The sequence below is a fragment of the Pocillopora damicornis genome, chromosome 4 (genome assembly GCF_964200805.1).
Source record: "Pocillopora damicornis chromosome 4, jaPocDami1.2, whole genome shotgun sequence".
NCBI classification, from domain to species: domain Eukaryota; kingdom Metazoa; phylum Cnidaria; class Anthozoa; order Scleractinia; family Pocilloporidae; genus Pocillopora; species Pocillopora damicornis.
In genome coordinates, this window is record NC_142673.1 from 17,191,839 (window position 1) to 17,204,654 (window position 12,816).

Here is a 12,816-nt window from a genome sequence, read left to right on the forward strand (position 1 = left end):
AAGCCATAAATGTTAGCCGCCATATTGGCCGAGGAAGGCGTGAGGAGCCTGAAAAACTCATACCCAGTTCTCGTTCTTGTAAGTGCTCCCTTACTTCCTCGTCAACCAGGTCTGAAATTGTATCATCTCCTCCCTTATGACTAAAACTGAGGAAGATTTTCCCTTCTTCTCTTATTTGAGAGAAAAATGCGAAAAGCGCTCGGGAAACAAACCAGAGAGGCTAAGAGCTACTAAGGTCCCTAACGAAAATGACGGCTAGGAAATATTCAAATGCATCAAAAAACGGACCTTTAGGTTCATTGTTCTATTTAGTTAATTATTTTTCACACAAGCATGTAACTGAGCATATAACTTAGGTTGTATGCTTCTGTTTGCCATTAAAATGTCCTTAATACCGCTGCCTTGTTAATTTTCCTGAGGTTAAAACCATCTTTATCGCAAGCTTTCATTTCCCAGAGTTATCAAGGAAAAACATATACAATCCTATCCTGAACTCTTTTGATTTTGTTCTCATTATCGCTGATTATATTGGATCCCGATGGAAATATAGCTGTAGACTTTTCACCGAGTAATTGTCACCAAATAAACCCAGAACATCAGTACTATGTGTTGCCAAGGCATTCCCAATTAAAAACTCACCTGTTTTCCCAGTTGCATTTATGTTTTGAATGCCATTTTTCCCGTATTGTTTTCATATTCTTTCGCTCACCCTGATATAAAATCTGATAGGGTTTTTTAGAAAAAATTTTCTCTTTGTTTAGGATCATTTAAAAAAAGCTTCATCGTTGATTTTTTGCCATTCGTGCAAGATTAACATTAGTTACGGTTTCTGTTTTCCACCATTTGCCATCCATTTTGACAAAGTCACAAAACCTTCGTACGTATCTTTGTCTTGTAGGTTTTATTCCCTCTGTTTTTTTTTTCCTTGTGGATTTCTTTTCATTTACTTTCCATCCTAATTGATTATGGTTTTTAAGCAACCGCCACTGCAACTGTAATAATATTTGAAATAGTATTAACGGGTTGGAACTGGTGACGAAATTTGGCTAAAACTTGATTTGTTCATAATAAAGTTAGTTGTAATGTGTTGTCGTAAATGATGTTGATTGATGAAGTTTGAAGAAGAACCAACTTTTATGTTTAATTAATTTTTTTTATTTCATTCGTTCATTTATATTCTACATACTATCTACTATTTAAAATATTTTTAATAAGATTTGCGACATCACTCACAATACCAATGTTATGTAGATGGTACGTATTTGTCGCAAAACAAAAACCAAATGAATCACCTTCGTTTTATCAAAAAGGAAGGGGTTATTGTGGTTTTTTCTTACATTGGAAATTTTGTGGCGTACTTATAAAACTGTTACACGCGGGATACTATGAATTACGCTATTCACGATTAGATTACGTACTTACCCAACGTATAGCATAGTCACCATTAACAATAAAGTTGCATCATTCTTCTTAAATCATGGATGCTTACTAAGTTTATTTAAGTTACAAGGTAAATTTAACTTAACGGTCTCTACGGGGCATTGATTCTCACGGTTAACAGTTAATAATTTTGGCCATTTTAGGTCCAGCGGTTAATTTCTGTCCGTTGCAATTAAAAGATGGAATTTTGCGGTTAACTTTTTTTTATAACTAATGGTTAAATTTATCACTTTTTACCCTTAACAATTAATTTTTTTTGCCGTTTCATGGCTAACAGATAACCCTTTTGAGACCCCCCTACCTTTGGAAAGCAATTGTTTTCATTATCTACCCTAAAATTATAAGGGAGCTGTGTATTCAACGAGAAATATACGTTACTATTTTGGATTTACTTTCAAAAACACTAGACTTCTTTAGGTCCTAATAGAAATATTTAGGAAGTATCTCCACACAGTGTTATTTACAATGGACACTTAACTGTGCGAAAGAGTTCTCGCATGACTCTAAATACAATCGAACTTCATACTATACAACAATGCGTTTCGCTGGTAAATTTTCTCTGACTTCATTACCACGAATGTCAAAAGAAACGTCGTTCATGCTGTAATCAAAGTGGCTTATTGCATAGACCAGGATGGAAAGCTGAGAAGCTGACTCGCGAAGTGAAACTTAAGTATAAAAAAGTGCTGCTGGCAACTCGTGTATTCTCATGCATTAAAAATATGGAAGTCTCTTATTGTAGTTACCGTTCAAAGTTTGAAAACCTGGCAGTTACACAACAGTTGTGAATACTTTTTTATTGCAATGCAGTGTTATTTTTCATTATCTGCACTAAATTCGCGTACGATACATTAATTCTAATCCACTACTTACAATACATTACCCATCAAAAGAATCGCCGAAATCAATTTTCAGTAAACTCCTCTCCCTATCATAACAAAAAATTTTCAGTTAGTTCCCAAAATCATAGCTATAAACCTCGCAGGCGGAATCCGTAACTTACAGATTTCCAAGCCAGAATTCCATCACAATCTAGTTACAATCAGCCGCGAAATCAAATAACAATCTCTCAATTAAGAACACCTAGAATTTTGCCAGGAATATTGGCGTGTATTTTTTAGTACTTTACATGCAGAACGATTACTCATTTTTCAATCCACTTCTTCTGTGATTAAATCAGAACGTTTTGACATATTGTGAATATTTCACTTGCTTTACTTGACTTAATATCGCACGAAATTTGCACAGCTTTCATCGATGTGAATCAGTGGTTAATTGTGTAAAATTATTATTCAAAATTTATAGTTAATAACTCTTTCGTTCGTCCATTCGTTTATTCAAAATGTAGGCTCACATTTGCCACACTTTGCGTCATTGATTAAGCAAAATAAAACATTATTACCCTGTCCAAGTTTTTTCACCTCGCTTTTATGAGAAGTTTACATTTTCTTTGAAATTAGAAACAAAAAAGGTAGAATGTGTAGGTTCACATTTGTCACACTTTGCGTCATTGATTAAGCAAAATAAAAGACAATTACCCTGCCAAAGTTTTTTCACCTCGCTTTTATAAGAGGTTTACATTTTCTTTGAAATTAGAAAAAGAAAAGGGCACAATGTGTCACTTGCTTACTAAATCATGACTACCTTAAGCTCTGGTGAGCTTTCATGCCAAATTATTTAAAACTATATGAATGAGCTAATAAATCAGTTGATCGATCAAATCAGTTACGTTTGTTATGTATGACAGAGTGGTTTAAGGAAAGCTAGCATTAAGATTGGCAGAACAGCTTGTTCGTGTTACCTTTCAAAGTCATTGGATTCCATAACACTTAAACTTTCCTAGAGCATAGTAGCCCTGCTCCATGTTTGCTCCTGTATCACCAAACCTCAGCTGTTTAACTAGTAGGTGTGTCTTTTCAGTGAGGAGACCACTGTCCTCCTGCCAGTTTGTCATACGTATTACAGTTATAAACTTCGTCTTTACTTGCGCAGGTGTTGTTCGTTCCGCATGCGCACTTACTACTATCAGGAGCTGCTCCACCCCAGTAAGTCCTTTCCACTGAATCACGTGACACCCAGAAGGCAAATTCCATATTGGAACTGAAGCACTCGTACTTGATGAGCTGCTCACAGAATAGGGAAATGTTGATAAGACTCACCAGTTGAGGCATGTTCGCTCCGTTGTAATGTATGTCACGAGAGTAAGATCCCCTACTTCATATCCATCCACCAATGTCTTGTCTTCGCTACCGTGACTTATGACAGTCACGCCAATTTCGTTTTTATCACTCATGTCACAGGTGACGTTAAATGGCTGAAGTCCTCCGTCAGTATCAATAATATATGGTCCACTTTTTGCATTAGGATCGAGCTTCTTCAAGTCGCTGCAGGATTTAGGTAGCGCTGAAAAATCCTTAAATGTAAAGTTTGAGTGAAAACTCTAGTAACATTGTATTTTTCGTCATTGTCATATCAGCCAATAGAGTTGTATTTGGGTGGTTCAAAATAATTAAGAGCATTGTCGTTTTGATCTCAATACGAAGGTCAAAAGAGATCCAAATACTTCCAGTATAACGGATCGATTACGAGCAAAAAGACGGAGCCGCCATAGGGAGTCCAGTTTCCGCTGTTATTGCTAACCTCTACATGGAGAGTTTCGAAGAACAGGCGATAACTTCATCATCCTACGAGCCTAGGATCTGGAAACGCTACGTGGACGATACCTTTACCATCCTGGATCGCGAAAACGTGGATGACTTCTTACAGTATCTAAACAACCAGCAGCCTTCCATCCGCTTCACCATGGAGACAGAGAAAGACAACATACTCGCCTTCCCAGACACCGCAGTTTTAAAAGAATCTGAAGGCCGCCTCACCACTAGCGTATACAGGAAGCCCACGCACACCGGTCAGTACTTAGCGTATGATTCACACTCTTTAATCAGCAAAACGCGGTATTGTTAAGTGCCTTTACGAGCGCGCCAAACGTCTCGTAACAAAACCTTCCGTCATCTCCGAGGAGAAATAACATCTGTCATCTGTTCTGGTTTCTAATGGTTATCCTTTTTCTTTCTTGCCAAAACTTACCAAGACCGGAAAACCAAACAACAGTGCTGAACCCGCCAACGAGTTCAAAGCTACCGCGGTTTTAGCTTATGTCAAAGGTCTGTGTGAACAGCTCCGCCGTTGCCTACAACAACAAGGCGTGGGCGCTGTTTTCAAGTTAGTATGACCATCTCAGTTAGTATGACCAAAAGACGCTGTTGACCCGGCTAAACAAGATGGCGTAGTTTACAGGATTCCCTGTGAATGGGCAAGGTGTACATCGGAGAGACTGGAAGACGTATGCAAGACAGAATTAAGGAGCACGATCGAGACATCCGACTCACCCGTACCGAGACCTCCGCCGTTTCAAAGCATGCCCACAACACCGGACCCAAGCCAGTCTGGAACGAAGTAAAGTTTATTGATCGTGACCCTTATCACTACACGCGCAGGGTCAAAGAGGCAATCATATAAGACTTCACCCTAACAAAATCAACAGGGATAGTGGAATAGAAATTCCAGAAGCGTGGATGCCCACGATAAAAAAAAAAACAAAAAAACACAACAGGAGAGCTGTGCGACAGTGGACCGCCGAGGGAGCAAATCACTGAGTGAAACAGCCAGGATCGAAATGCACCAATCAGAGCTGTTGTAAAAACAACTAATGACAGCAGAGCATCATGCTTTAGAAGATCACGCATGACCAGTCGACCTCATCGCCTGAAGAAGACTAGCAGTATGCAGTCTAAACGTCGTGATCTACATCACACGTGACTACGTCGTGAGACAAACGGAAAAAACTTAGCTTTTATTGTTATTCACCACGATGAATAACCACAACCTTTTTTGCGAGATTATGTACCACTTCAAATAGAAAACAGAAATTGAGTTCGCACCTGCTAAAATCTTTGATATTTATACACAAAATGGTGACGTGAAATGCACCTTTAAAAAATGCACAAATCCGAACCGAAATTAAGAGAGTCTCTTTGGTAGAGAATTGGAGCGTAGAACCTGAAGTTCTGACGTTCCGACGATTCCTTATGGGGACTCAGAATTTTTCCTTTGTCTCACGCTCATGGCAAGACAAAATACGTCTTTTCCATTATTCCTTACACAGTTCTGTAATGAGATGGTCAATGCGCAGCCCGAGAAATTCTAAGTGTCACAATTCAACTTTACATGCCGAACCGTCTTTTTCTCTGGAATTCAGGTTGTAGTAATAAAATATGCAGGCTGAAAAAATTAACACACGTAGCATTATCAAATTGCGATCTTTGCGCCTTGTGGCGTGATATGTTTGTTTTTCCTAAGGTTTATTGAATTTGTTAACAAAGGAGGTTTTCTAGAAGTGAATTTAAATTTTCTTGTTTACTAAAAGAGTAAGCACTCCCGCATCATTGTACAAATGATTGGCGTAACTGTTCTCGTAAGAAGACCCCAAACAAGCATTGATTATTTAAAGCATTCACATAGAGTAGTTTGCTTCAGAAACCAAATGACTTTAAGCTTGTGCTTTTATTTGCATTAGCGTTAACAATACATTGATACCTCAACTGCCACTTGAGATGGTATCTGGAAGTTTTTCGGCAATGCAAGTTCATTTCTCTGTCACCTTTTAAAGTTCGCCCCCTGCAGTAAAATGAGTTCGCCCCCACATTCAACAGTTCGTTCCCCAGTCTTTTAGCTTGTTTCCTCATGGCATAACGCGTTCCTTCTCTGTCAAAATCACAATATATTTTGACCAATATGCAATTTTACAGCGAAACCGTAACAACCTCAATCAACATGCAAATTACTAGCTGCATTAAGCAACGCATGACTACTGCACGGCCGCCACATAACTCTGGTCTTAAAACTTAAAGGAGCCTACACATATTCAGAGGTAGTTACCAACGTACCTATTTCGTAGTTTGATATTTTCACTCGTGTTACGTTGAGCCTAACGTTTCAAAATAGTGTGTTTTATTTGTCAAGCTTGGCTTTGTCTCAGAAAGAAAATTGCATGTTACTCAAAATATATTATGATTTCGATAGAAAAGGAATATTTTCTGCCTTGAGGAAACGAGTTCAAAGATTTGGGGGCGATCTGGTACAGGCTTGGGCGATCTGGTACAGGCTGGGGCGAGCTTGCAAAGGTTGTAGGGACGAACTGGCAATAAAGTGAAACCTCCACAACCCCCTAAGATGTGTTAATAAAACATTGCTCAGCAACTTTCTAAAAAGTTGGGTTGAAAAATGCAGTTTACTCAGATCTTTTTTCTGTGAAGATAACATGTATTTATTGACTGAGTGAGAGGGCTGAACAGAAAAAAATATTTGGTTCGAGGTCATGACTTACGGACCGAGCGCACCGGACTCTGTGCGTCAAGACCGAACACTGAACATTTTCCCTTTCGGCCCGACCAAACTCAGTCAATAATAATTTTATCACTTTTTCGACCCCAGAATGTTGAAAATTCCGAAAATTTTGTTTCAAACTAGATAGGACGTGATAGAAGGGCGCACGCAGGAAAACCACAAAGAGATTCTACAATAAAAAATGTCCCTTTATAATGGTTTTCTCGAGTCAGAACAAGAAACTCATCGAAAAGCTCGAATTTTTCACTTTTTTTCTTTTAGTTATAATAATAATACAAACATATTTATGCAGGATTGCTGCTTCAGTTTTAAGAAAAAAAACTGCTATCAATGCAGGTCCTGTAAAAAATTAAAAAATATAAAAATAAAAATAAAAAAGATTTAAAATATAGATAAAAATCAAATTACAATATTACAAAATAGTTTCACTAAACGAAAGATCGAACAGTTATAAATTCTAAGAATTATTAAAAATTATTAACAATTTTTGCACCTTTGTAGAAAAAAGCGCGCTTGGTGCATTCTAAATTAATTTTTTCTAAAGTAAGGTCATTATTATTTCTAGTTTTGTGGCGGTGAATGTCACGGTTTCTTACATTGAAATAATTAGAAAGGTATCTGCAACAGAGCCGCGTGATTGCAGGGCCGGACAACTCTTTGCTCTTTATCTATAACTGAAACAAGTATTCCCCAACGAGTTGATTCAGACTAGATAAGAACCTGGTTAAAGACCACCTGTCATGGCTTATATGCGACACTGCTAAACTAACAGTTATCCGTATTTTGTAGCTAAAGTTGATCAAAAGAAAGCAACTACTTTTTTTTTATTTTTTACTAGATACTGTGACGGAGTACCTTAGATCAGTAACGGAGTACCTTATATCAGTTATGTCAAAAAGTTATATTACATTCATCTTTTTTTCGCGACATTCTCTTTCCTTATTGCAAATCCATCTAAAAACAAAGAAGAAGATAAAAAATACGCTTTGACGTGAAAGAGTTTATTGAAAACAAATATGCTTATTGTAAAGCAAAGAAGGAAAAGAATCTCTTTGAAGTAAGAGTGAATTCTCTCCTTCAGTAATTACAACCTAAAAGTAAAGAATAAATTTAACTGTTTGTGGCTTTATTTGAAACTGCTTTTTCTGGATCTGTAATATTTGGGTTTTTTCCTTTATTTTCCTCTCTTCCCATTCTCAGTTAATAAAAAATTTGCTTCATCAAAAATAACAGGTTCAAGTTGATATAGAAGTCAATAATAAACAGGTGGAAACAACGCATAAGTGTCAAGTTTTATACTCATGGCCCTTTATAAACTTCCTATTAGCCTCTGGACTTTCGAGTGTTCTCCCAAAATCGAAGTCGGTTATTACACCGGTAAACCGATAGAAAGTGCGGTAACTATGATTTTACTAGTGCAATAAGCGATGGGTTTTTGACCAATCAGGGAGTTCGTACTATCGTATTTGATAAGATTACATCCGCAACGACTTCTGCTTCAGAACCACGTGAAGTGGTGATCAATTTTTTTCCATATTTTTGATCGAGTGACAAGAGTTTTTAATTCTTTGAAAGAGACCTTCATTGTCAGAACGTTTTTTTCGTTAAATATTTTCAATTTCGATTCTTTTTCAAGCGACCTTTCGCAGTAGTCGTCATTATATGTCCGGTGTTCTTTGGGAAACCTGAGAGCAATTGTTTATGATTAACTTAAACGAAAGCTTTCGTTACAAATTATTCCCAACTGTAGCAATAACTTGTTCGATGGCTTTTATTTGAGTTTTACCAAAACAGTTAATCTTAGATGCCCTGACATTTTTTTGTTTTCAAATCAATCAACTAACACTGAAGTCCTTTTGTCACATTTGCTAAGGTATAGAACGGTTTTTTCTTGCTTCCAAGTCAGGCATATCTGGTGACACTATTGGACTGACTGGAGACCTTTTCCGCTTGATGAAAATCAATCCGAAAGGAATAACAAATGCAAACATCAGAACCCCGCCAGTCATGTAAAACGAATTAACATAGTTCCCATCTTGGTCTGCCATCAAACCTGTGGTAAACAACACATACAAAAGAAATCAAGATTGCAGTGTGTAGATAACGCATTTCAAAACAAATCTCTCAAAGGATAAGCCCCTTTCATAACAAAGTGACGGAATTTGTTTGTTACAAAGGGACTATCTTACCAGCAATAGGTCCACCGGTAGCCACCGAAAATGAATAAAGCACGTTAAGGGTACAAAATGAAGCTGTAGCTCTCTCTTTATCCACACAGCTAAGCAAGATGTAACATTGCGTGGTTATGAAAATTCCATCACTTATTCCAAAAGCACTGCTAAATGCAACCAAGGCCCAGTATGTAGTTGCCATAGGTAACAGGAGCACACATACACCGCCGATAAACAGCGATGACTGATAAACAAATACTGGATTGATCTTTGGATTGTTACACAGTTTTCCGGACAGAATCCGCGCAAGTGATGAGGTAAGGCCAATGAAGATGAACAGTCGAGAGGCACTTTGCGCCGCGATACCAAGATCATCACAGTACTTGACCTGGTTAAAGTTAAGACATATACCTTGTTATAAAATCCCTAATGTAGGACACGGCATGAAAATGAGGCAACACAGGAGTTTGTCATATCATATCGCATCTAAATTTGAAGATCTTAGTGTTTTCAAGTTGTCTCTTCTCAAAGAATGTGAAGGTGACGTCTGTTGAATGATTTCGGAATCTTCCCGGTTTTAGCTTAATTTGGTAGTTCTGTCGTATTTTGTGCAGTTATCTATATGAAGCATCTCAACCAGCTAGAATTCTAAACCTTTGTATATGATTGACTAATCTCACGTTCCTGGCCAGCCGTCAACGTTTTTGGCACGGCCAATCGTTACGAGACTCAAACCATTCTCAAGACGTCATATATGATGCACTTTTAAAACACATATAAAAAAATATTTTCTCATCTTCTTTCAGCGTCAAAAGTATATATTAGCAATAGAAAATATCTAGATTATTGATATTAGCTATATTATAGACTGTTGTGTTCTAACCAGATTGATGTAAGGAATATACAGTCCAAAAGATCCCACCATTAAAGAAATGGCGACGAAAGTGAAAACAGGAAACGTCCACACGCTGCAGTAAGAAAAGATGCTGCCCTTAATTCCTACTTTTTGCCCCTTGTCCAACGCTTCTGCTTTTACCTCCGTCTCCATTGTTGCTTCAACTACGTTTGGATTGAAATTCAAACTCAAAATGCAAACAAGAGCGAAGGTTGCCGTCATTATTCTAAAGGTGTTTCTCCATCCAAAAGCGTCCAAAAGAAGCTGAAGTAACGGGCCTGTGTAAAGGACACCCACACTCGACCCAAATGCCGTTATACCAACAGCTAATGAGAGTTTTTCATTGAAATATTTTCCAACTATCAAGTAGACAGAGTTACATATGAAGCACCCTCCCAAGCCGTACACCAAACCATAGGTAAAATACATCAGACTGAGGCTGTTGGCGAAGGAAGTTGCTACCAGACCTATCACGCATAGCAGTCCTCCTAAAAAACACGTTATACGACATCCAAAGTGATCGCACAGGTATCCGGCCGGTAAACTGGCAAGCCAAACCATGGCCAGGCCGATGGAACCAACCCAGGCTGTCAAAAAGATGATTTTCAGTGATATGAGTTCCTTTCATCTCATTTGTATAATTACCGATACAAAATCAGCTGAAAATCTTTAGGAAAAACATTATTGGGGCATAATTTCCCTTTGCTTTCGTTTTCTCACTTACATTTCATTGTGTGCTTTTTTTTGCTCTTCGGTATTTCGTTAATTACCTTTGTTACGTGCTGTGTGTAAATTTAGTTATATAGTTTGTTATCCCGCCCCTTTCTTTTTACCAGAATTTTTTCGTGTCTATCCGTGGAACAGTATTCGTAGCAGTAGATTTTATCTTTTTCGCGGTTTCCCCAGCATTTGGTAAGCGGCTTTATTTTCATCGTTTTCTTTAATTTCTTTTTGGAATTTACTTTTTTATAACGTATAAGTAAAACATTTGCTGAGGCATCGTGTTGTGTTTTCTTCGAATTGGCCCTTGCCAGTTCAAACATATCATAACGGTTGTTGACATTTCAAGAGAAATGATTATGTTCCTCTTCAGACAGGATTCAACAACAACCATGCCATCTGAGATAAACAGCCATGGTGTTATAGTATTTCACTAATGCCAACTTGCATCTCATCGATAAATATAAGTCATCTCAGCGCGGTACGTCTTTTCTTTTTCAAAAACTGCCTGAGTCTAGTGTGGCAATCCCGCATCTTGTCTGCGTTATGAACCAAGACACACGTGGGTCACGTATTAATAGAATCTAAGAGTTTTGTGAATTATTACAAAAATTTACATACTAAACATCTGCGGCTTTACCACTTGGTCAAGCAAGGTCACTTTGGTGGACATTCCGTAATAAATGTTTAGAAAACCTGAAGGAATCATTTCAGTTGATTTGCTACGGCACTCCATTCTTGGTTTTCCAGTATCACTTTACTAAACTGATACAAAAGTTCTTTTACATATGACTTTTTTCGATCCGCAGCTCATACAGCAGAAATTAATTGCAGTTGATCTTTAGTTATCAACAGAGAACCACAAGCTTATACTTTACATGAAAGACTCCCTCATTGGTACTCTGCGGTGGGAGGACTCTTCAGGCCTAAAAATCTTAGGGCCAGTTATTTAAACGAAAGCTGCCGAAGCAAACAGTGGATCACAAAAATTAATTTCGGATGCGTTGTTTTTTAAAAATGAACGATCGTCTTCATCGTATACGACAGGCCTTCTTAAACAGCTTGCAAAAATCAACGTTTTTAGACTTTTTAGTGATGAAGCGCTTGGCTTTATTGAACATGGTTTATTAGAACAAGGGTTTGCATTTCCACAGCTCCAAAATAAAAAGAGACAAGGAAAAAGAGAGAAGCATTGTCCTGTCACTTCCGCTAAAGCTTGTTCGTGTTATTCATACTGGTTATTAACATAGTTATCTCATGGTGTGCCCTCAGGCCTAAGCCAGTGTTCTGATAAGAATTGAACGACAAAATCAGCGTTTAGCTTATAACTTTCCGTTACTGAAACAGATTTATCATCAGCATACCTGTCCTTTCTCTTGTGGCATTAAAGTGCCTCATCAACTCCGGGAACAAAGCTCCAAAACTGAGTGCAAAACCAAGGTTGATTGCATGACACACGGCCGCTGTAATACACACAACCCATGACCACGAGCTATCTTGGAACCTTTTACCACTAAAGAAACGCTTCAGCTTCTCAAAAGCGTTTTTGATGCCTTTTTCTCCATCCATTTGAGTGGGATTTTCCTAAGGTTTCGTTAAGAGAACTCACTCGAGTTACCAAACTCATGCGCCTCTGTAAAAAAAATAAAGCCCTTTCATAAACTTCAGACAATGACATCACGCCAGTGGCGAAATTTGATAGACGAATCAAGTCTTATTTTTAATTTTGATCACGTTTTCTACAAACCGGGTTTATGCATGAAGGAAAGCGTACTCCGAAATCCGTCAGAAGGAGGTCACCACGGGTAGATTTCCGATTACGAAATCCGAGCTCCCCCGATGTTGTGCTCGTGATAAAGGCCCTATTTAGCATATTACACCCGCAAAACAGAGTAGAAATGAACGCGTGCTTCGTTTTTGCTCATGACTTCGTATTAGCGTGAAGATATTTGCATTTTTTTTCGTTGCTAACCTATATTACAGAATCCACAAAATTTTTGCGATGCCTCCTTTTCACGGATGGCCGATCACAACTACAACATATTGACACCTCCACGAAATCTGTCAAAAGGAGGGTGTTAAAACACCAGAGGTCATCTCGGGTAGATGCCTGATGACGAAATCCGAGCTCGCCCGATGTTCTCTACGTAATTGAAGGCCTTCTTTAGAATTTTAGAGCCACTT

At 38.0% G+C, this 12,816-nt stretch overlaps 1 protein-coding gene and 1 pseudogene across 3 annotated transcripts; both read right to left on the reverse strand.

Moving 5' to 3' along the window:
* Positions 1–1,223: 1,223 nt before the first annotated feature.
* On the reverse strand, positions 1,224–4,244 carry LOC149047048 (neurexin-4-like; annotated as a pseudogene).
* Positions 4,245–7,831: 3,587 nt separating this feature from the next.
* Positions 7,832–12,663, reverse strand: LOC113682610 (monocarboxylate transporter 8). Of its 3 annotated transcripts, none has more exons than XM_089205619.1 (5): positions 12,380–12,663; positions 11,997–12,265; positions 9,901–10,499; positions 9,036–9,405; positions 7,832–8,899 (listed from the first exon to the last, which is right to left on the reverse strand). In XM_089205619.1, the coding sequence occupies exons 2-5, from the start codon at positions 12,199–12,201 to the stop codon at positions 8,715–8,717; spliced, it is 1,359 nt and encodes a 452-aa protein (XP_089061745.1). In that variant the 5' UTR covers positions 12,202–12,265; positions 12,380–12,663; the 3' UTR covers positions 7,832–8,714. The 3 variants fall into 3 exon arrangements, with proteins under 3 accessions (XP_089061745.1, XP_089061747.1, XP_089061746.1); XM_089205621.1 differs by lacking the exon at positions 12,380–12,663 and adding an exon at positions 11,081–11,171 and having other exon boundaries at positions 11,997–12,319; XM_089205620.1 differs by lacking the exon at positions 12,380–12,663 and having other exon boundaries at positions 9,940–10,499; positions 11,997–12,321.
* Between the last annotated feature and the right edge of the window lie 153 nt (positions 12,664–12,816).